Source organism: Takifugu flavidus, chromosome 8, assembly GCF_003711565.1.
Source record: "Takifugu flavidus isolate HTHZ2018 chromosome 8, ASM371156v2, whole genome shotgun sequence".
Lineage (NCBI taxonomy): Eukaryota > Metazoa > Chordata > Actinopteri > Tetraodontiformes > Tetraodontidae > Takifugu > Takifugu flavidus.
In genome coordinates, this window is record NC_079527.1 from 1,533,981 (window position 1) to 1,556,753 (window position 22,773).

The 22,773-nt window shown below is 44.4% G+C and overlaps 3 protein-coding genes and 1 pseudogene across 6 annotated transcripts; 1 reads left to right on the forward strand and 3 right to left on the reverse strand.

The window, feature by feature from the left end:
* The first annotated feature begins 1,076 nt into the window (after positions 1 to 1,076).
* LOC130530705 (homeodomain-interacting protein kinase 2-like) lies at positions 1,077 to 3,157 on the forward strand. Of its 4 annotated transcripts, XM_057042142.1 has the most exons (4): positions 1,077 to 1,485; positions 1,669 to 1,773; positions 1,850 to 1,972; positions 2,070 to 3,157. In XM_057042142.1, exon 4 carries the CDS (start codon positions 2,119 to 2,121, stop codon positions 3,022 to 3,024), a length of 906 nt encoding a protein of 301 aa, XP_056898122.1. In that variant the 5' UTR covers positions 1,077 to 1,485; positions 1,669 to 1,773; positions 1,850 to 1,972; positions 2,070 to 2,118; the 3' UTR covers positions 3,025 to 3,157. The 4 variants fall into 4 exon arrangements, with proteins under 4 accessions (XP_056898122.1, XP_056898121.1, XP_056898120.1 ...); XM_057042141.1 differs by having other exon boundaries at positions 1,077 to 1,773; XM_057042140.1 differs by having other exon boundaries at positions 1,669 to 1,972.
* A 399-nt stretch (positions 3,158 to 3,556) lies between these two features.
* LOC130530701 (uncharacterized protein K02A2.6-like) lies at positions 3,557 to 7,501 on the reverse strand (annotated as a pseudogene).
* A 6,942-nt stretch (positions 7,502 to 14,443) lies between these two features.
* On the reverse strand, positions 14,444 to 16,383 carry LOC130529644 (homeodomain-interacting protein kinase 2-like). Its single transcript, XM_057040089.1, has one exon. The coding sequence runs from the start codon at positions 15,926 to 15,928 to the stop codon at positions 14,444 to 14,446; it is 1,485 nt and encodes a 494-aa protein (XP_056896069.1). The 5' UTR covers positions 15,929 to 16,383.
* A 4,664-nt stretch (positions 16,384 to 21,047) lies between these two features.
* LOC130529645 (homeodomain-interacting protein kinase 2-like) lies at positions 21,048 to 22,217 on the reverse strand. Its single transcript, XM_057040090.1, has one exon. It carries the CDS (start codon positions 22,215 to 22,217, stop codon positions 21,048 to 21,050), a length of 1,170 nt encoding a protein of 389 aa, XP_056896070.1.
* Positions 22,218 to 22,773: the final 556 nt, after the last annotated feature.

Here is a 22,773-nt window from a genome sequence, read left to right on the forward strand (position 1 = left end):
TCGTGGATTTTTCAATCAAATATCTTCCATTTGGTAATGCCCAAAGCAGGATTTGAACTCTCTCTCTGAGGTCTTCAGGAGGTTTCAATCTGATTGGCTGGTTCTCTGTTACAGCTGTTCTCAAATGGCCCGAACCCGGGCCTCGAGAGTTTTTTAGCTAAACGGCCCTAAACCGTTTCCCATTCATTTTCAATGGTAGTGCCTAAACCACTACGGACGCAATATATTTTCGGCCGCTATCATCCCGTGGCGCTGTTCTGCCGTTTCTATGAAGAGCAGCTCCTCTCCGGAAAGTTCATTCTTTGGTAAACTTCGCTGAAGGTAAGTTTGGGCTTGATTTCCTACTAAATTAATGAGGAAACTTTTCGTAATTGTGCATAGGCTGTGGTCAATTTTGTCCTAAATTAGCAAGGAACATGTTATAATTGGCCCTAAATTATAATGTATTTGTCATGCTACAATATAATCATATCTTGTCAAGCTAGTTTTTCACATTGTATTACGGTCATAACTCGTCGCCAACTTTGTCAACATTTTATTACACCCTCAGTGACTGCTAAAGACAAATTACAGTGAAATATGAACGAAACGCAAAGTTTTCGTTGAGATTATAATTCAATATTATCTGTTGCTTGTCTTAAATTACACGATAGTGATGAATGAACTTAACATTTTATATTCAAGTAACCGATTTACTTGTCGTGGCACTGAAATCTCGGTAGTTGGGTTGTAAACGATGTGTTTCAGCACCGTAAGTAAAGAATTGTTATAAAGTCTTGAATTATGAATTAATATTGTCATTCTACACATCAGAATTTAAACTTATTGGTCTGTCTGTCTCTGTGGGTTTGTGTGTGGTGTATTATTATATTATTATTATTATTATTATTATTATTATTATTATTATTAGTAGTAGTAGTATTACATTTTAATACATCAAATGTGTGTTTTTGTTTCCAATGTCTTTGAGAGGGGATACTGTCCTCCTGCCCCCCCCCCCAACATTTTCTCACACACACACACCCACACAACCCCCCCATGCCCACAGTATTTTTCCACATCTCTTCCCAGTCTTTTCCTACCTAGACACACCAGGTACTGACCTTCTGAACTCCTGAATCGACACCCCAACAACCTTGATCTTACACTTTCACACCTACATGATAAATGCATGTGGGCGCACACTCAAAAACACAGAGACACACGCATGCACACACACACACACAGAGCTTTACACATGGTACCACACTTCATCTTTTACTGGCCTAAGATTCCTTTGATCACATTTATCAGGTGTGATTTGAAAAATGAGTGTAACTGTTTTATGAGTGTCAAGTAAAAATGAGAAAATTAATAGACATTTTTCCTTTATGTCAGCTCAACATGCAGAAGCAAGTCGCCTTTTTCCCTGGAAAACTTCAGGTCGTGTTCCGCAAGGGGCCTCTTGGGTTTCTCCTCCAGGAGCCATCTGATGAAGCCAAACGGGTGAGTTCTACTCCTCAGGACAAGTCTGTGGCCACGAGGGAGGACCTCGTACGGCAGAACGCTTTGGCCGTCATCCCACAAAGGGGGGGCGGGGGGGTCCCTCAGATAAGATGGAGGTTCTGGGAGACGGTATGTCCTGCAGTTTGGTAAATATAAAGGGAAGTAATTAGATTTATTTTGCAGAATGACGTAGGATACACCTTGTATCTTATCAAGAACGTGCAGAATGAGGAAGCAGCAGGTCTCTGTATGGCTGAAAGCCACAATAAGGACAGCCTACAGTCATTTGTGAGTTATGTGAGTTAGAGCACGTGGAAGGAGATCTGGGACAGCAGAGGTGATGGCTATGCCGATTTTGTCATAGGCAAGCGCTGCGTTCTAGCTACATGAATGTTCAGGTTGCAGCAGTACCTGCTGAAGAGGCAGCAGCCCACCACATCTTCCACACCTGCTGAGCATCCCATGAAGGCCCCAGCTGAGCCCCTGGGTATGCTAATTCCTTCATGTGACAAGTTCAACTTTGGGAAAAGATTTTTTTCTTTTCTACTAATAACCTGTAGCTGGTATTTTTTTCTTTAACACAGCCATTTAGGAGGATGTAGAGATGGAAAGGGAGATGCAGAACAACTCGTTATGGCTCTTCATCATTTAAAAACCTTCAGGATTATACATATGGACATTAAACCAGAAAATGTCATGATTGTGGACCACCATGAAAAACCACTGCAAGTAAAGTTAGTGGACTTTGGTGGGGCCCAGATGTCCGGTAATATTGACTTTGAGACCTTAATGTTCACCAAGATGTACAGCTCTCCAGAGGTACTCCTGGAGTCTGAAATGAATGAGGCTTTGGACATGTGGTCTTTGGGGGTTACTGCTTTCAAACTGGCTGTCGGAACTGATCTATTTCCATACAGTAGGCGGTACAGTATAATAAATTCTGTGGTCAAAATTTTGGGACAGCCACCAGACCATGTACTGGACAAGGGCCAGCAAACTGAAGAATTCTTCAATAGAAGAACAAATGATCATCCAAGGTGGACAATTAAGACAGCAGAAGAGTACGGGATCAGTGAAAAAGAGGAGGACTTCAGCTGTTTTGATGATGTTGTGGGGATGCTATCAGTTCAGCAAGAACATGCAACTGGTCTGGACCTGTTTATGGATCTCATCAAAAACATGCTGCAGGTCGACCCCAACCAGCGAATTACGCCCGTGGAGGCTCTACAGCATCCGTTCTTCAATGTGAAAGAGGAAGCTGCTTCAAAGAAACCATGTCTGGAGAACATTAAGCTGACAAACTATGCAGTGGACCAGCTGGAAAAACCTGAACTTGTCCCACCAGAGACAGTTGTCTCTCAGGAGAACCCTGCAGAGGTCCAGCCAGACAACTCTGGAGAAGACCAGCTGAATGATGGGTTCCAGACAGGGGACAACACCTTGAATTATACCTGCTTTGTCAATACCCTAAGGACGGTTGGACATGCATTGGCCCTTCCTAAAAGGACAGAAAAGTTTGACTGGTTTGGCTGGTTTTAACTATCGGCCCTGAAAATTTCAATTGAGTTGGCACCACAAACCAGGATGGCCGCAAAAATAAAAGCCCTGACGCCTGTGGATAGATCAACTTGATGCCTTTTTTTTACTAATATAAAAACATTCAATACTTTTATTTTTTCTCATCTGGTTATTTATTAATATCTGGTTAATTGATGACTACATTTCTTTTGTTTAAAAAAGGTTAGTGCAACAATGGTTCTGCAAATTAACAGTAAAACATTAACAGTAAAACAAATACTTTATTACAAAGTGTAATAAAGTGTGAAGAAAGTGTTTTCCAAAGAATGGAATTTGGACATAGCATTTATTTGTTTTTAAAGTTTATAACAACTTCTGTATGACATAACATGATTTTTTTTTTTTAAAAAAAGGTCAAGAGTAAAAAAAAAAAAAGTAATGCCACCCCAGATTAACAAAATTACAATCCAAAATGCAGTCTTGAAAAGATAATGATAATATACTCAAACTTATTTTCTTGAAATACTGGTGGCGTTTGTAGATTTAGCGATGAGGGAGCCGCCTCCAATCCATTCCCCCCAAAAAGAAAAGGCTGTATAGCCTATGAGCGTCATATCATCAAATCAACCTATAACGGCTCTTGGATGAGAGGTGAAACGTCTTCAAGAAAATCAAACAAGATTCAACTCCTCTAATTAAAACAGCTAAAACAGTTTTTTTATTATTTCAACAGGACTTGAACACGTGTTATACTCATACGAACTTCCGTGGACAACCACACCCAGAACCACCCACCATGCACGTGATGCATGCCAACTACGGGTCCAATTATAACCCAAAATACATAACATTTCCTCCCCTCTTAAAGCAAACGTCCTATATGAAACACATTAAAAGAAATAATGCATTCCCCTTAGCTATGAGTACAATATAACCCCATAACATAGTTCACTCAGCATTACGCTATTAACAGGAGCACACAAAAGTATTTTTTTCCCCATATATATTACTCCTGAACTATTATTTAGGGATGAGGGTAGACTACCTCAAACCCCAGACTGTACCCAAGGGGATTATTCTGCCCCTGGTGGTTTGGGTCAGTGTCTAAACTATACTACAAATCCAGTCGTACAGGAGGTCGCCGCTCTCTTGCTGGATATCGGCGCCCTGCAGGAACATCCGTTTTCTTGTCCATGTGTTGTACAGTGTCTCTAGAAGCTAAAACCACCACAGGTGCCTCTGCTTCATTTATAGCAACATCTGCAGCAGGCGTAACTGTCTCTGGAACGGTGGACTGCTGCATCTATGTGTGTGTGTGAAAACTGGTGGTGGATCAAGTACATCCAATGAACGTTCTGGAGACAACTCTGATGAAACAGGTGAAGTCGTCAGCAGTTGATCAAGGTGTCGCTGCCAAACATTGTCATTTGTCTGGACAGTGTAGGAAACTGGTCCGGTCTGGGCGATGACAGTAGCTGGAATCCATTTCGGTCCTCCACTGTAGTTCCTTGCCAACACCGTTTCGCCGGATGTGAAAACTCTGTCCTTAGCCCGCCGTTCTCTGCGTTGTACCTGTTTCTCCTGCTGACCTTGAACTGTCTCCCTCAGCGTCGTGGGCTTCAGAAGGTCAAGTGTGGTGCGCAGCTCTCTTTTAAACATCAGGCTAGCAGGGGATGTTTTGGTGGTGGCGTGTGGAGTGTTACTGTAATTCAACAGGAAGCTGTGCACTCGTTGATGTAATGTCCCCTGTCCCTGTGAGTCTGTACAAACCGCTCAGCGAGGCCGTTTGTTGCAGGATGAAAAGGAGCTGATGTGATGTGTTGCACTCCATTATTCCGTAGAAATGAGGACATTTCTTAAGACACAAGCTGGGGACCATTGTCCGAGATGAGTTGTGCAGGAGATCCAAAACGACTGAACATTTCTCCCAGTTTCTCAATTGTCTTCCCTGCCGTTGTTGATCTCATTATAGCCACTTCCGGCCATTTACTGTGGGCGTCAACCGCAACCAGGAACATTTTGTCCTCAACTGGTCCTGCAAAATCAATGTGTACCCAATGCCACGGCTCCTGTGGAAACTCCCAGGGGTGAAAAGGCGCTGGTGGAGGGTTGTTCCTTACTTTGTGGCACGATGAACAACTTGAAGCCATCTCTTCGATTTGTTTGTCCATTCCTGGCCACCAAAAGTAACTCCTTGCCATTTCCTTCATTCTGACAATTCCACTATGTCCTACATGAAGTTGTTGCAACACTTGTGCACGCAATGATTGTGGAATAATCACCCGCCTCCCCCATAGCAAACACCCTGACCGAACAGAAAGCTCCAACCTCCGTCCCAGGTATGGCTTCAGACGCGGATCGTCACCAGCAGTCCGACCTTTCACCACCATGTCCAGGACTGCTGACATTTCCGTGTCAATGCGAATCTCCTTTTTCACTTGTAGTGCAGAAACAGGGGCTTTTGACACCTCCGTGAAGTAGAAGATGTCCATGGCGTTTGACTCGGGTTTCGTAATAGGAAGCGGCAATCGGGACAGACCATCAGCATTGCAATGCGAATCTGATTTCCTGTATTTGATGTCATAGGAATGAGCAGATAACAACAGGGCCCATCTCTGCAGTCTTGATGCAGCAAGAGATGGTACACCAGTGTGTGGACCCAGAATGGTTGTAAGAGGTCGATGGTCAGTTAAGAGAATGAAGTTTCTCCCATACAAGTACTGATGAAATTTACAGACAACGAAAACGATACTTAATGCCTCTCGCTCCAGTTGTGCATAGTTCAATTCTGCCTTGTTCAGCGTTTGGGGGCAAAAGCGATTGGTTTTTCTTCTCCGTTTGGCATGACATGTGAAAGAACCACTCCTACTCCATACGGAGACGCGTCACAAGCAAGCTGTAGTGCCAGTGACGGGTTGAAGTGAGTCAGAACCTGCGTTGTTGTCAGCATATCCTTAGCTTTCTGGAATGCTGCCTGGCAGTTTTCGGTCCATTTCCACATTTTGTCTTTGCACAACAATTTGTGCAATGGCTGCAGCAACGAAGCCAAGTTTGGAATGAATCGTCCGTAATAATTCAATAATCGTAAAAAGGATCGTAGCTGGCTGATGTTCTGTGGCGGTGGTGCATTGACGATGGCAGTGATTTTAGACGGTGCGGTGTGAAGTCCTTCCGCATCAATCACATGCCCCAGATACTCCACGGACGGCTTAAAGAACTCACATTTGTCTTTTCGAACTATTAAGTCCGTATTCCTCCAGCCTTTGAAGCATCGCATCTAAGTTACGCAGATGCTCTTCATCGTTTGCTCCCGTACACAGAATGTCATCAAGGTAACATTGTACACCTGGTAAGCCAGTAAGGATTTGATCCATGGCGCGCTGGAATAAAGCTGGAGCTGAGGTTATTCCAAAAGGTAACCTGCGATACCTGAAAAGTCCTTTATGTGTGTTTATTGTTAACAGTTTGCGTGACTGTTCCTCCACGTGCATTTGCAGGTAAGCTTGGTTGAGATCTATTTTGCTAATTTTTTTTTCCTCCAACAAGACCAGCAAGTAAATCATCAATCAATGGGAGTGGATACTGCTCTGCTACCAGCACTGGGTTAAGGGTTACCTTAAAGTCCCCACAGGTCCGGATTCCACCATTATTCTTCGGTACCGGAACAATAGGCGTGGCCCACTCGCTGGTGGTCACAGGCTCTAAAACCCCACTCTCAACCAAAGCATCCAAGTCAGCTTCCACCTTTGGCCTAATTGCGTAAGGTACTGGTCTTGCCTTGCGGAATACAGGTTCGCTCCCAGGTTTGGCATGCAACTTAACAGTAATGTCCTTCATGCTACCTAACTCATCACGGAAGATCTGGTCATGTTTTTCCAGTATCGACTGCAACTGTGTCGAATGAGTTGATAGCTTCCTTACCTCCTGCCAGTCAAGACGGATTTTCCTTAACCAGATGCGCCCCACCAAGGCGGTGAGGTTATCCCTGGTGACATAGATGGGAAGTGTCTCTGACCGACCATTACAGTGCACCAGTACATCCGTCATCCCTTTCATTTGCACTGGGTGTCCAGTATAGGTTCTGAAAACCGTGTCTGAAGGTCGTAACTGAAGGTGCTTCAGGGATTTCTTGTAGGTTTTGAAAGACAAAATGGATGCCTTTGACCCTGTGTCAATTTGCATTTTTACAGAATGTCCTTCCAGCTCAGCATTAATCCAAAACCCATCTGACCTTTCATCCACACTCAACACTTTCACTGTGTTAATCTTAGCAGACAATCCCTCTTCTGAGGGATCACTGTCCTCCATTTGACTTTTAACTGTGTGAACATGTCTTTTCTTGTTGAACTTTGCATTGTCCTTTTTGTTTTCAGCCTTTGGGCCTCTTCCTGCATCATTTTTGTTTCTGCATGCCGTTCCACGTGACCCTTCTTCCCACAGCTTTGGCAGGTCATATGCTTACACCAGCATGTAGAAGCTAAGTGGCCAGACTTGCCACATCGAAAACATGGGCCTTGAGGGTTTGAGTTGGTAGTGCCAAGTTTGTGCACCCTTCCTGTGGCGTGCAGCTGCTGGACCTCTTTAGATGCCATTTCCATAGTGACACTAATAATAATGGCTTTCTCAAGGGTCAAATCACGTTCAGTGAGAAGCTTCTTCTGAATTGCCTCATTTCTTAATCCACACACAAGTCTGTCTCTTAATGAATCATTTAGGACATTTCTAAATTCACAATGTACAGCTAATTTATGTAAAGCTGCCACAATCATGACGACAGACTCCCCCTCTTCCTGACTGCATCTGTGAAACCTGAACCGTTCCGCGATGACCAGAGGTTTGGGCGAAAAATGTGCCGTGAGCGTGTCCACAATTTGCTCGTAAGTTTGACTTCCTGGCTTATCAGGTTGTAGAAGAGTTCGAAGCAAATTAAAAGTCTTTGGTCCCATCACACTTAAAAAAGTGGGCACTAGCTTGACATCATCAATTTCGTTCGCTGCCACAAAATAAGCAAAACGCTCCGTGTACGAGTCCCAGTGCTCAAAGCCATCATCAAAGGGGCCAATCGAGCCGATAACTCCAACCATCTTTTCTAAGCTCCTGGTTACGGCACCGCTCCCTTTCACTTTTAACTGACTCCCCTTGTCCACTCACGTGTAGTCTCAGACGTCCACCGGTCCTCTCCTGCCGTCGAAAGCTGGCTGCGCCGGTGTGTGAACAACTCCGTCGGAGAGAAAACAAAACAAAAAAACCCGACAAAGGAGACAAATAAAAATGTCCCCGCAGCGGACAACATGCGCTAATTCAGACGTCCTCATCGCCACTTTTGTTATGTCGTCACTCTTGTGCACGATAATAATCCGGGGACCACGACTTGGCTCGAGCAGTTTTTTTATTATTTCAACAGGACTTGAACACGTGTTATACTTGTACGTACTTCCGTGGACAACCACACCCAGAACCACCCACCATGCACGTGATGCATGCCAACTACAGGTCCAATTATAACCCAAAATACATGACAAATACAGTATGTACAGGAGTGCAACATTAAATCTCATACTCTGTACAATAGTGCAACATTAAATCTCAGTGTAGTGTTGTAGGAAACACCCAGCTAAACTGCCAGTAAAGAACCAGGGAGATGTATTTTGCAGAAAATTCCTTTACTGGAAGCGGCGAAAACTGTAAAGCACATTACATATGCTTTCAGAACAAGTCAGATGTTCGTACAGTACATTGCACTCATAAACATTTTTCGCATATAATCACGAAATATTGCATAAATCATACAGGTAAGTATATAACAAACTTAAGGCGTTGCCTTGTTAAACTGTAGTGGATTTTCCCCTACGCTAAAACACTCAAACTTATGTTTTCATTAGGTCAATATACCTATGCCAGTGCCAATGAACTGAAGTGCGGGGATACCACAACAAAGTCGAATGATGAGTCAGGGTCAGCTGGTTCACGATCCAAACGATGGTTTATTGTTGATCCACAATTCACCATGCATGAGAAGTAGCCCGGGCTAAGTCTGAAGTCTAACAAGAATCACCCCTCTTTTATACTATTCGGAGTCTGGGGCTACTCGGCCCCGGACTCCTCCTTTTGGTTAGCTATTTCTACCTCATTTTCCACCCTTAAGTACCATTTAACATACTTATCAGAAGTCAGGTGTACCTTACAGGGTTTTTTTTTTTTTAAACAGACACCTCCTTATTCAAACAGACCATACCTCGGCTAACCCCCTACTTTTCTATTAACCCTTTGTTAGCTTCAGCACGTGTTCAAACAGGGACACATATACATAGCAATTTACCGCCGGTGTTCAAATAGCGGCTTCCATACATACAGCCGGTAGTCAAACAGCAATAGTGACAGCTCGTACATCAAGTATGGTTCACACATAGGTTATGTTGGCTCTCTAACTTCTCATGATTCTATATGTAATTTTAAACACTCATCTGCCTTAATCACAAGGTCTACTTACTAGATCAAAAGGTAAATATTAAAACCACACATTTTGCCTCCGACGCCTTATGCCTTTTACCCTTTTTCACTACATTAACAGCTCAACATGGATGGCAAAGTTTACAATGGATTTGGATCCGATATTCCATGCTAAATCAGCTCATGGCCTCTGTTTACTGCCGCGAAGCGGAACCGGAAGAGACAAACTGAAAACCGGAAGTCGCTCTATTCGGAAGTATTTTTAGCTAAGTTACAAAACAATGAATTTCAAATTGTAAACAACTTCGAATGTATTTCTTAACATTTTTAACACATATGAATTGACATATTTAGAACTTATTTATGAAAAGTGCCTGCAGGCAGGCAGTACACTCAGTTCAACATTAAATCCTAAACTATGTACAGGAATTACATTTTACTAAATTGAGGTAAATGTCAGGGGGGAAAAAAAAAAATCCCCTGATCCTGCAGTTCATCATATCACCACTACAAATCCCAGAATGCATCGCTGAGCAGAGCAGAGCTGGCTGCTAATCACTGAAGTGGGGACACCTGAGAGGTGTTCCTGCACTAAAAGCAGCACTCACTCTGCATTGGAGATGGACAAAGAAACACAAGAGTAGAAGGCCATTTCAACACAGTTGGGTTCCTCCCAAAGACATCACTGGTATGGTAGTGTTGGATCGCAATACCTCTCGTGTGTCACTGCTAATCCACATGTTCTTTGAATGAAGACCTTAAGAAAAATGCCAATTTCAAAATGTATTTAGCAATAGAACCAATTCAAGATACAACTATTACAGAGCTCCGGGCCAGTTCATAACCCTACAACAAATGTGTCAAACTCAGTCCTTGAGGACCACGGTCCTGCTGGGTTTTCTCTCCTACCATGCTGAAAATGCATTCAGTGGGATAGAAAACCCAGCAGGATCGAGGACTGAGTTTGACACCTATGCGGCCTACAATAACAGTCAATTGCCAGGGCATGAAGTCTGACAACCTACCTATCCCTTGACCCAGTCTTTTATAGAAACACATATGTAAATTATTGATGCTAATTCAGTCCAATCCAGTCCTTCTTGGATGACCTCATCTTATTCTTCCAGTCCCATTGGATGTGTTACGATACGTGGTGGTAGAGGACCCGAATGCAGGCCAGGACACAGTGGTGGAGTAGTCAACAGCTTTATTTACAGGGGGAGGAGCACACACTCACGACAGGAAACAGTCCTCCTGGACCGCAGGGTGATCGGGAGGCAGCGTTCGCCCATCATAGGTTTATCGGCGAGTCCCCCACCAGACGCAGTCCCCCTGGACTGCAGGGAACTCGGAACACCGGTGAGTCCTCAACCCGCAGCAGTCCCCCAGGACTGGTGAGGACTCGGGCGTCTGGCGCGACACGCTCACAACACAAACACGCCCTGAGACACTGGCGATAAGACAGTCCTTCTGGACTGCCAGCGATTAGGAGGCAGTGCCTGCTCCTCACAGGCCCATCGGCGAGCCCCCAACCAGACACAGTCCCCCTGGACTGCGGGGAACTCAGAACACTGGTGAGTCCTCAAGCCGCAGCAGTCCTCCAGGATCGGCGAGGACTCGGGAGTCCAGCGCGACACGCTCACCACACGAACTTGCCACGAGACACAGAAGGCAGAGGCAGTCCTCCTAGGCTGTAAGGGGAGCAGGAGCGGCCCTCCAGGAAAACCGGAAGCTTAGGGACAGGAACGGCCCTCCAGGGCAACAGGAACAGGAGTGGTCCTCCAGGCAAACCAGAAGCTTGGGAACAGGAGCGACCCTCCAGGAGACGCAGAGCACCAACACATGACAGGGGAAAAGACCAAACAGCTTCACCACAAACAGACACCCTACCAACACCAAGGAACCCAAACAAACACCCACACTACTGCTTAAATAGGCAGCAAGATGTAAATTGCCTACAGGTGTGCCCACCTGCAGTGCCAGCTGCACCCAATTGTGCTCAACACTACCCCCTGCAGGCCAAAGACAGACACAAACCAGAAATCCCAACAGGATGCTGACATAGTCCTGGTTCTCTGTTGCTCCCCAAATGGCCAGTTCAAAGTTCACCTTCTTGCAGAAGAACTTATCAACACCAGTAAACTGTGCTGTCAAGTTTTACGATGGGGGTTTAACACTTCCCGTCTGAGTGTCTCCTGCTGAATACAACTATCTAAACAATCATGTCAAGGAAGGGTCAACTGACCTTTATTACACTTACTAAAGATTCTACCGTTCCTAACTTTTAAAGTACTTCTAACAGAAACCTAATGCCAACCAAACAATCAAGAAAATAAAATAAAGATTGGGTTGGAACTGAAGAGTTGTTCTAGCGTCCTTTGGGGTTTATGGAACCAGGCCATTTCAAGTTGGGAAAGTGTTGAAATTAGGCCAATAACTTGACAGTTGAAAACCACTCGTCGCTAACTTTGTCAACATTTTATTACACCCTCGGTGACTGCTAAAGACCAATTACAGTGAAATATGAACGTGCAGATCAAACTATGTATCGCTAGATCGCTCCAATGGAACGCCAAGGTTGCGTTGAGATTATAATTCAATATTATCTGTTGCTTGTCTTAAATTACACAATAGTGATGAATGAACTTAACATTTTATATTCAAGTAACCGATTTACTTGTCGTGGCACTGAAATCTCGGTAGTTGGGTTTTAAACGATGTGCTTCTGCATCGTAAGTAAAGAATTGTTATAAAGTCTTGAATTATGAATGAATATTGTCATTCTACACATCAGAATTTAAACTTGTTGGTCTGTCGGTCTCTGTGGGTTTGTGTGTGGTGGTGTATTATTATTTAGTAGTAGTAGTATTACATTTTAATACATCAAATGTGTGTTTTTGTTTCCAATGTCTTTGAGAGGGGATACTGTCCTCCTGCCCCCCCCCCAACATTCTTTCACACCCACACAACCCCCCCCCCATACCCACAGTATTTTTCCACATCTCTTTCTAGTCTTTTCCTACCTAGACAAACCAGGTACTGACCTTCTGAACTCCTGAATCAACACCCCAACAACCTTGATCTTACACTTTCACACATACATGATAAATGCATGTGTGCGCACACTCAAACACAGAGACACACGTACACACACAGAGCTTTACACATTTGTTAGGTTCAAACGACCTGAAACATGAGAAAAACAAATGAGGCAAAGAGAAGAGTTTTGAATTTTACTTGCAAGGAGAATGGAGAGATGTGCTCAGTTACAGATCTCCAATACGTTCTGACGCACAACTTCGCCATCCTTCTTTTATTGAAATTAGGAGGTCCCGAGTTACACAGAATTCAAATGTGTCTAAAGGGAGGGGGAAAACACAAGATAGCAGGTCCCAAAAAAGCAAAAGACTGTAACTCATAATGGTGAGATTATGTGTAGGTCTTCACTGATTTGATTATCTTAGCTCGCAAACAGCACATTCTTCCATATCAGACAGATTAAAAGAACACCTTCTGTGCCATGCCCTGCAGCTCTATCTCCAGTCAATGTCACTTCCCCACAGCAGCTGCATTTCTGTCGCCCTTGACCAAAGAAGTACGAGTTCACACATCAAGCATCATGAACATTAAATTAGCAAATAATAAGAAACATTAAGTAATGAGAAACAATATAACAAGAATAAAGAATATAACAAGGTAGAAAATAAAGCAATAAGAGATAACTTTAATATAATGGATCTAACAACATTGAACCACACTTCATCTTTTACTGGCATAAGATTCCTTTGATCACATTTATCAGGTGTGATTTGAAAAATGAGTGTAACTGTTTCATGAGTGTCTAATAAAAATGAGAAAATTAATAGACATTTTTCCTTTATGTCAGCTCAACATGCAGAAGCAAGTCACCTTTTTCCCTGGAAAACTTCAGGTCGTGTTCCGCAAGGGGCCTCTTGGGTTTCTCCTGCAGGAGCCATCTGATGAAGCCAAATGGGTGAGTTCTACTCCTCAGGACAAGTCTGCGGCCATGAGGGAGGACCTCGTACGGCAGAACGCTTTGGCCGTCATCCGACAAAGAGGGGGGGGGTCCCTCAGATAAGATGGAGGTGCTGCGAGACGGAATGTCCTGCAGTTTGGTAAATATAAAGGGAAGTACAGTAATTCAGATGGCTTTTGCAGAATGACGTAGGATACACCGTGTATCTTATCAAGAATGTGCAGAACGAGGAAGCAGCAGGTCTCTGTATGGCTGAAATCCACAGTAAGGACAGCCTACAGTCATTGTGAGTTATGCCCTCCAAGAAATCCTTCACACTTCACGCCAGAAGAGGGGATGGAGTGACTGTGTCAGGACAGCTATGGAGGCACGGCAGGATGTAATTGTTCCTCAACCTAACCATGATGTGGCTCTCTGGCTTCCAAATGAAAAATGGATGGAGCTTGACAAATTTGGGGGACGGGGGCTCGGCCACCATGTCCAGTAGCTCCGGTTGAGGAGGAAGATGCCGCTCCATATTATAAGGCGCACCGTCGATTTTTGAGAAAATCTCAGTGTTTTAATTGCGCCTTATAGTCGTGAAAATACGGTACTTTTTTTTCTCTTGACCTTTTTTTTTTTTTAAAATTCATGTTATGTTATTCAGAAGTTGTTATAAACTTTAAAACAAATAAATGCTATGTCCAAATTTCATTCTTTGGAAAACACTTTCTTCACACTTTATAATAAAGTGTTTGTTTTACTGTTAATGTTTTACTGTTAATTTACAGAACGTTTGTTGCACTAACCAGCTCTTTTTTTAAACAAAAGAAATGTAGTCATCAATTAACCAGATATTAATAAATAACCAGATGAGAAAAAATAAAAGTATTGAATGTTTTTATATTAGTAAAAAAAGGCATCAAGTTGATCTACCCACAGGCGTCAAGGCTTTTATTTTTGCGGCCATCCTGGTTTGTGGTGCCAACTCAATTGAAATTTTCAGGGCAGATTTTAAAACCAGCCAAACCAGTCAAACTTTTCTGTCCTTTTAGGAAGGGCCAATGCATCTCCAACCGTCCTTAGGGTATTGACAAAGCAGGTATAATTCAAGGTGTTGTCCCCTGTCTGGAACCCATTATTCAGCAGGTCTTCTCCAGAGTTGTCTGGCTGGACCTCTGCAGGGTTCTCCTGAGAGACAACTGTCTCTGGTGGGACAAGTTCAGGTTTTTCCAGCTGGTCCACTGCATAGTTTGTCAGCTTAATGTTCTCCAGACATGGTTTCTTTGAAGCAGCTTCCTCTTTCACATTGAAGAACGGATGCTGTAGAGCCTCCACGGGCGTAATTCGCTGGTTGGGGTCGACTTGCAGCATGTTTTTGATGAGATCCATAAATAGATCCAGACCAGTTGCATGTTCTTGCTGAACTGATAGCATCCCCACTACATCATCAAAACAGTTGAAGTCCTCCTCTTTTTCACTGATCCCGTAGTCTTCTGCTGTCTTAATTGTCCACCTTGAATGATCATTTGTTCTTCTATTGAAGAATTCTTCAGTTTGCTGGCCCTTGTCCAGTACATGGTCTGGTGGCTGTCCCAAAATTTTGACCACAGAATTTATTATACTGTACCGCCTACTGTATGGAAACAGATCAGTTCCGACAGCCAGTTTGAAAGCAGTAACCCCCAAAGACCACATGTCCAAAGCCTCATTCATTTCAGACTCCAGGAGTACCTCTGGAGAGCTGTACATCTTGGTGAACATTAAGGTCTCAAAGTCAATATTACCGGACATCTGGGCCCCACCAAAGTCCACTAACTTTACTTGCAGTGGTTTTTCATGGCGGTCCACAATCATGACATTTTCTGGTTTAATGTCCATATGTATAAGCCCGATGGTTTTTAAATGGTGAAGAGCCGTAACGAGTTGTTCTGTAATGTGTCTGACCTCTGGTAGAGGGAGACCCGTTTTACATGGACTCATCTCAGAAATGTAGGTGTCTAGGTCCACGTCCAGGAACTCAAAGCTTAGACAGATGTCTTCCATGTTGAAGAAAAAGCTGTTAAATCTGACCACGTGACTGGTGTTGGGATCCAGGCGCCGCAGCTGCTTCAGGATTTGGATTTCATGCTTTGCAATTTCAATGACATCAGTGCAGCTCTTCATTACCTTCACAGCCTCCATGGTTCCTGTTTCAAAGTTGCTACATTTTAAAACTTGACCAAAACTTCCTTCCCCTAGAAACTCGACCACACGGCGTTGCTTTCCTAGTAAATTACAGTCGTCTTTTCTGGACTGGTGGACATCAACTTTGTTTGTGAACACTCCCATATTTTTGCTGCTGTTTTGGATTTGCTTTTTCCTCTTTCTGCTGGATAAGTTTGAATACACAAACTTGAGTTTTGTTTGTAGCATTTGCAGACATGAAGGCTTTGTCAGCCTTTGATCAGCAGTGTCTTTGATGTAGCATTTGTGGACGTAGCATTCGTGCACCGACATGATCAGCCTCTGAGTTGCATCATGCCTTTAAAGGAATAGCTGGCATGAATAACACCCAGATTGTGATGAGTGTGGAGAAGTCAGGAAGGAACGGCAGCAGAAAGAAAGATGAAGGAGAAAACCTGGGCGTGGGAGAACCGACGGCATTGAGCTGAAGCAGACCAGAGACTAATCTGGAGATTGGGGGCTTGTAAAACATTGAGCTGTCTGAGCTCTCTGACCACCTGGAGGAAAGACAGCAACAGTGTGTTGACAAGCAGAGAGAGCTGGAGGAGATGCTCCAGGAGAAAGAACATTTCTGGAAGCAACAGGAGACCCAGGAACAGCAGGAGCTGCAATGTCTCAAGGAAGAGAACATCCAGCTAGGTTAGCTTCTTCTGCGGTGAAGAGTTCTTTCACATGATCAGATGTGATATCTAAACTCTTTTTGTTTCCACCATCATTGAGCAGCAGAACAAGAAGAATAAGAAGACATTTTGAAAGTGGAGGCTAAACTTCAACCCAGAGTAACTCCCTCCACGTCCCTCTAGACTTTTATTTCACATGTCATCATTTGTGTGTCTAATAAACTTACAAAATTGCACATTTTTCCATATTTAGTGTGTTTATTCTGAATCCATAAGTGTCAAGAACTACACTACAGACTGAAGTCTGGAAACTTCTGTGGCTGGAAATGACCCTCAGCAATGTGATGGAGACAGAAAAGGCGTCGGTGGACAGGAGAAGCCCTGGCTCAGATCCTGCAGCACATGGACTAACATGAAGAAGCTACTCTCAGATATCCTTGTGAAGATTTATAAAATGAATATTGAATAGTTTTGAAGTTGATCATGTAGTCCTTTCATTTCTAAAGCGGCTCCACAACCATATGCAGTTTTATGATTACTGTATAGCGTAGATGAATCTCCAACATGATCCGGGAGAGTGACGATTGCTCCACCGTAGAGTCCCATCCCTCTGTGATTAACTGCATACTCACCTTTCTGTGACTGCCAGACTTTCCTCCTTTAGCTTTAGCTCTCCATTCGTACTGCTGCTACTGCAAAGGTACGTTGAACCAAGTGTGAGGACATGAAATCTTGCACAAGAACACTTGCCAAGGTCCTTCTGAAGCATTAAAAAACTCCATCCATCCATCCATCCATCCATCCATTCTCTACCGCTTATCCGGGGTCGGGTCGCGGGGGCAGCAGCCTAAGGAGAGAAGCCCAGACTTCCCTCACCCCAGCTACTTCCTCTAGCCCGTCCGGAGGGATCCCCAGGCGTTCCCAGACCAATCGAGAGACATAGTCTCTCCAACGTGTCCTGGGTCTTCCCGGGGGTCTCCTACTGGAGGGACATGCCCTGAACACCTCACCAGGGAGGCGTCCAGGGGGCATCCTAACTAGATGCCCAAGCCACCTCATCTGGCTCCTCTCAACGCGGAGGAGCAGCGACTCTACTCCGAGCTCCTCCCGGATGGCAGAGCTTCTCACCCTATCTCTAAGGGAGAGCCCAGCCACCCTTTGGAGAAAGCTCATTTCAGCCGCTTGTACCCGTGATCTTGTTCTTTCGGTCATTATCAAAAGCTCATGACCATAGGTGAGGGTAGGAACGAAGATCGACCGGTAAATCAAGAGCTTCGCCTTTCGGCTCAGCTCTCTCTTCACCACTACGGACCCGTGCAGAGTCCGCATTACTACGGACGCCGCACTGATCCGCCTGTCGATCTTCCGCTCCATTTTTCCCTCACTCGTGAACAAGACCCCGAGGTAATTGAACTCCTCCACTTGGGGCAGGATCTCCTCTTTGACCCGGAGAAGGCATTCCACCTTTTTCCGGTTGAGAACCATGGCCTCGGATTTGGAGGTGCTGATTTTCATCCCAGCCGCTTCACATGCGGCGGCGAACCGATCCAGTGTTAGTTGGAGGTCACGGGCTGATGACGCCAACAGGACCCTCCTCTCCAGTACCTTGCCAAGTTACTAGAAATGAGAGAGGCACCATCCCGTGTGGGATGGACACCGTCTCTCCTAATCAGACCAACTTTTACCCAAAAACTGTTCCAATTGTTTACAAAGGACACCGGGTTTTCAGGGCACCCCCGTGACAGCCAGCGACGAAGCGACGACATGCGACTAAACAGATTGGGGAGGGGACCAGAGAATGCTACGGAGTCCGACATCGTTTTTGCATAATTGCACGACTCTGTTAATTTTGGTGACCTCGGACTGACGAAGCCGGGTGTTGTTTGCTCCGACGTGAATAATAACTTTACCGAATTTATGTTTTCTTCTAGCTAGAAGCTTTAGATTGGCTTCTATGTCGCCTGCTCTGGCCACAGGAATGCACTTAACTATGGTCACAAGAACCGCCTTCACATAGTGCAAAACAGAGTCATCAATTACCAGAGTTGGATTCTCAGCAGGTGTCTTGCTGAGTGGGGAAAAATGGTTAACCACGGGAAGCAGTTGATGGTGCACTGTGGGCCTCTGGTTTGGGCTATGCTTCCTGCGAACCGTCATCCAGCCACCCTGGCTAGCCGGCTGCTGCTGGGATACAGCTAGCTGTAGTTACCCTAGGCAGCTACCTTCTCCTGGCTACCTGATGCAACTCCAGACAACTCCAAGCTGCGGAAAAATGTCTCAAGCTCGCTGTCTCACCTCCAGAGCCATTAATAAACTACACTTTCTGCACCTATTCCCTTTACTAAAGGAGGCAGAAGAGTAACTAAACATTTCACACACTGAACAGACACAGGGTGAAACAGATGGTGAGGCCATGCTAGTGCTAGTGATCGGTCAAATCGGCAGAGTCCTCTATTTATTTTAATATGAATTATTTCTCCTTGTTGTTATCGAGTAACTAGAATTTCCAGAGTTTTCCATTTTTTTTAATTAAATTTTAAATGAAGTGAATCTAACACTCCCCTTGCACAGTGCACAAACGAACTCTGTTGAGAGGACAGGAAGTGATGCAATACGTTGCCCAACGGAAAAGCAAAGGACATTCCATTGATATGTACTCACTCACTCATTCACTTTCTACCGCTTGTTCCTCCACTGAGAGTCGCGGGGGGACTGGAGCCTATCCCAGCACAATGGGCGGAGGCAGGGTACACCCTGGACTGGACGCCAGTCAATCGCAGGGCTAACACATATAGACAAACAACCATTCTCTCTCACACTCACACCTACGGGCTATTTAGAGTTTCCAATTAGCCTAATCCCCAATCATGCATATCTTTGGACTGTGGGAGGAAGCCGGAGTACCCGTAGAGAACCCACGCAGGCACAGGGAGAACATGCAAACTCCACACAGAAAGTCCCCAGCCTCAGTCCCAACCGGGGATCAAACCACCACACCACCGTGCCGCCCATTGATATGTAGATTTATCAAATCTCTGGGAAATACATCGGAACTCATATAGGTAGTCAAGTGATAGGGAATGTTACAAAAGTTGTTTTTTTTTAATGGAATCCTGGCTACTTAGTAAACCATGTTATAAAACTGATTCATTCTTCACACAGGTGGAACATTGTTGATGTCTATCCGGTTTCCTCTCCATGTCAGGTGGACGGACTCCTGATGTACTATATGTCTGCAAGAGCTGTTTCAAAACCAGGATGAAACATTGTCCTGTGATTTACTTATCTTTATTTTTCCAAGACTGCTTTTTGGATTGAAATTTTGTTAATCTGGGGTGCCATTACCGTATTTTCACGACCATAAGGCGCACTGTATTAAAAGGCGCAGTCTCAGTTACGGGTGCTATTTCTGTATTTAAAAACATACACAAGGCGCACCGTATTATTAGGCGCATGCTGAAACATACAGTAAAAAATGACAACGGAAGTAAAACCGTGAGTTTCGACACATTTATTGAACAAAATATTCATTCTTCCGCCACAAAACCATCAAAGTTTTCATCCTCAGTATCTGAATTAAACAGCTGCACTATTTCAATTTCCAACATCCTGAATTCCTCTTCTTCATCATCTGAATCAGACTCACCGACCGGTTCAGGTTCACTGTTGATTTGGTGAAAGCTTTTACAATACATGAAGACGGTATCATAGCCCATACGTCTACAATCCACCCGCATATGGTGGCATAACTTGCCCGCCGCTGCCTCATAGTCTTTGTGAAGGAGTGTTCGCCTTCCGTCATCCAGCGCTCTGTCCGTTTCCGTGGCAGCTGAGAACCTCGGTGAACGACGACTTCTCGTGCCCCGTTGTGCGTATCGCCATCGTGCTGGTCCCTTTTTCTCCACTTTGTGGGTCGAAGGGATGTCAAAAGTCAGAGGGATCTCATCCATGTTGGTGATGTGGCTAGGCGCGGTTATCTTGTCGTGGCAGTAGGTGCGGAAGATGGCCACCCTCTCCTGGTAATCCGCGGGCAGCCGCTGCGCAACAGTTGTCCTTGCGTGTATGGAGAGATGCTGCCTCCTCATAAAGCGAAAACACTAAGATTGCTCGATTGCCATTTTCAGCCGCACATTAGATGGCCTGCAGTTTAAAGTAAGCCTCATTCATACGCGTCTCGCTTGACAAGCGCCATTTTAGGGGATCCTTACGTGTAGGTGTGCCGCTAATCGATTTGGCGGAGCGTTTACCATAGTGCACCCACCAAAGACGCACAGCAGATTTTGGAAGTCAGTCCACACACAAGGCGCTCCATATTATAAGGCGCACCGTCGATTTTTGAGAAAATCTCAGTGTTTTAGTTGCGCCTAATAGTCGTGAAAATACGGTACTTTTTTTTTCTCTTGACCTTTTTTTTTTTTAAATTCATGTTATGTTATCCAGAAGTTGTTATAAACTTTAAAACAAATAAATGCTATGTCCAATTTCATTTTTTGGAAAACACTTTCAAAAAAATGTGCTTTACTGTTAATGTTTTACTGTTAATTTGCAGAACCTTTGTTGCACTAACCAGCTCTTTTTTTAAACAAAAGAAATGTAGTCATCAATTAACCAGATATTAATAAATAACCAGATGAGAAAAAATAAAAGTATTGAATGTTTTTATATTAGTAAAAAAAGGCATCAAGTTGATCTACCCACAGGCGTCAGGGCTTTTATTTTTGCGGCCATCCTGGTTTGTGGTGCCAACTCAATTGAAATTTTCAGGGCAGATTTTAAAACCAGCCAAACCAGTCAAACTTTTCTGTCCTTTTAGGAAGGGCCAATGCATCTCCAACCGTCCTTAGGGTATTGACAAAGCAGGTATAATTCAAGGTGTTGTCCCCTGTCTGGAACCCATTATTCAGCAGGTCTTCTCCAGAGTTGTCTGGCTGGACCTCTGCAGGGTTCTCCTGAGAGACAACTGTCTCTGGTGGGACAAGTTCAGGTTTTTCCAGCTGGTCCACTGCATAGTTTGTCAGCTTAATGTTCTCCAGACATGGTTTCTTTGAAGCAGCTTCCTCTTTTACATTGAAGAACGGATGCTGTAGAGCCTCCACGGGCGTAATTCGCTGGTTGGGGTCGACTTGCAGCATGTTTTTGATGAGATCCATAAATAGATCCAGACCAGTTGCATGTTCTTGCTGAACTGATAGCATCCCCACAACATCATCAAAACAGTTGAAGTCCTCCTCTTTTTCACTGATCCCGTAGTCTTCTGCTGTCTTAATTGTCCACCTTGAATGATCATTTGTTCTTCTATTGAAGAATTCTTCAGTTTGCTGGCCCTTGTCCAGTACATGGTCTGGTGGCTGTCCCAAAATTTTGACCACAGAATTTATTATACTGTACCGCCTACTGTATGGAAACAGATCAGTTCCGACAGCCAGTTTGAAAGCAGTAACCCCCAAAGACCACATGTCCAAAGCCTCATTCATTTCAGACTCCAGGAGTACCTCTGGAGAGCTGTACATCTTGGTGAACATTAAGGTCTCAAAGTCAATATTACCGGACATCTGGGCCCCACCAAAGTCCACTAACTTTACTTGCAGTGGTTTTTCATGGCGGTCCACAATCATGACATTTTCTGGTTTAATGTCCATATGTATAAGCCCGATGGTTTTTAAATGGTGAAGAGCCGTAACGAGTTGTTCTGTAATGTGTCTGACCTCTGGTAGAGGGAGACCCGTTTTACATGGACTCATCTCAGAAATGTAGGTGTCTAGGTCCACGTCCAGGAACTCAAAGCTTAGACAGATGTCTTCCATGTTGAAGAAAAAGCTGTTAAATCTGACCACGTGACTGGTGTTGGGATCCAGGCGCCGCAGCTGCTTCAGGATTTGGATTTCATGCTTTGCAATTTCAATGACATCAGTGCAGCTCTTCATTACCTTCACAGCCTCCATGGTTCCTGTTTCAAAGTTGCTACATTTTAAAACTTGACCAAAACTTCCTTCCCCTAGAAACTCGACCACACGGCGTTGCTTTCCTAGTAAATTACAGCCGTCTTTTCTGGACTGGTGGACATCAACTTTGTTTGTGAACACTCCCATATTTTTGCTGCTGTTTTGGACTTGCTTTTTCCTCTTTCTGCTGGATAAGTTTGAGTACAAAAACTTGAGTTTTGTTTGTAGCATTTGCAGACATGAAGGCTTTGTCAGCCTTTGATCAGCAGTGTCTTTGATGTAGCATTTGTGGACGTAGCATTCGTGCACCGACATGATCAGCCTCTGAGTTGCATCATGCCTTTAAAGGAATAGCTGGCATGAATAACACCCAGATTGTGATGAGTGTGGAGAAGTCAGGAAGGAACGGCAGCAGAAAGAAAGATGAAGGAGAAAACCTGGGCGTGGGAGAACCGACGGCATTGAGCTGAAGCAGACCAGAGACTAATCTGGAGATTGGGGGCTTGTAAAACATTGAGCTGTCTGAGCTCTCTGACCACCTGGAGGAAAGACAGCA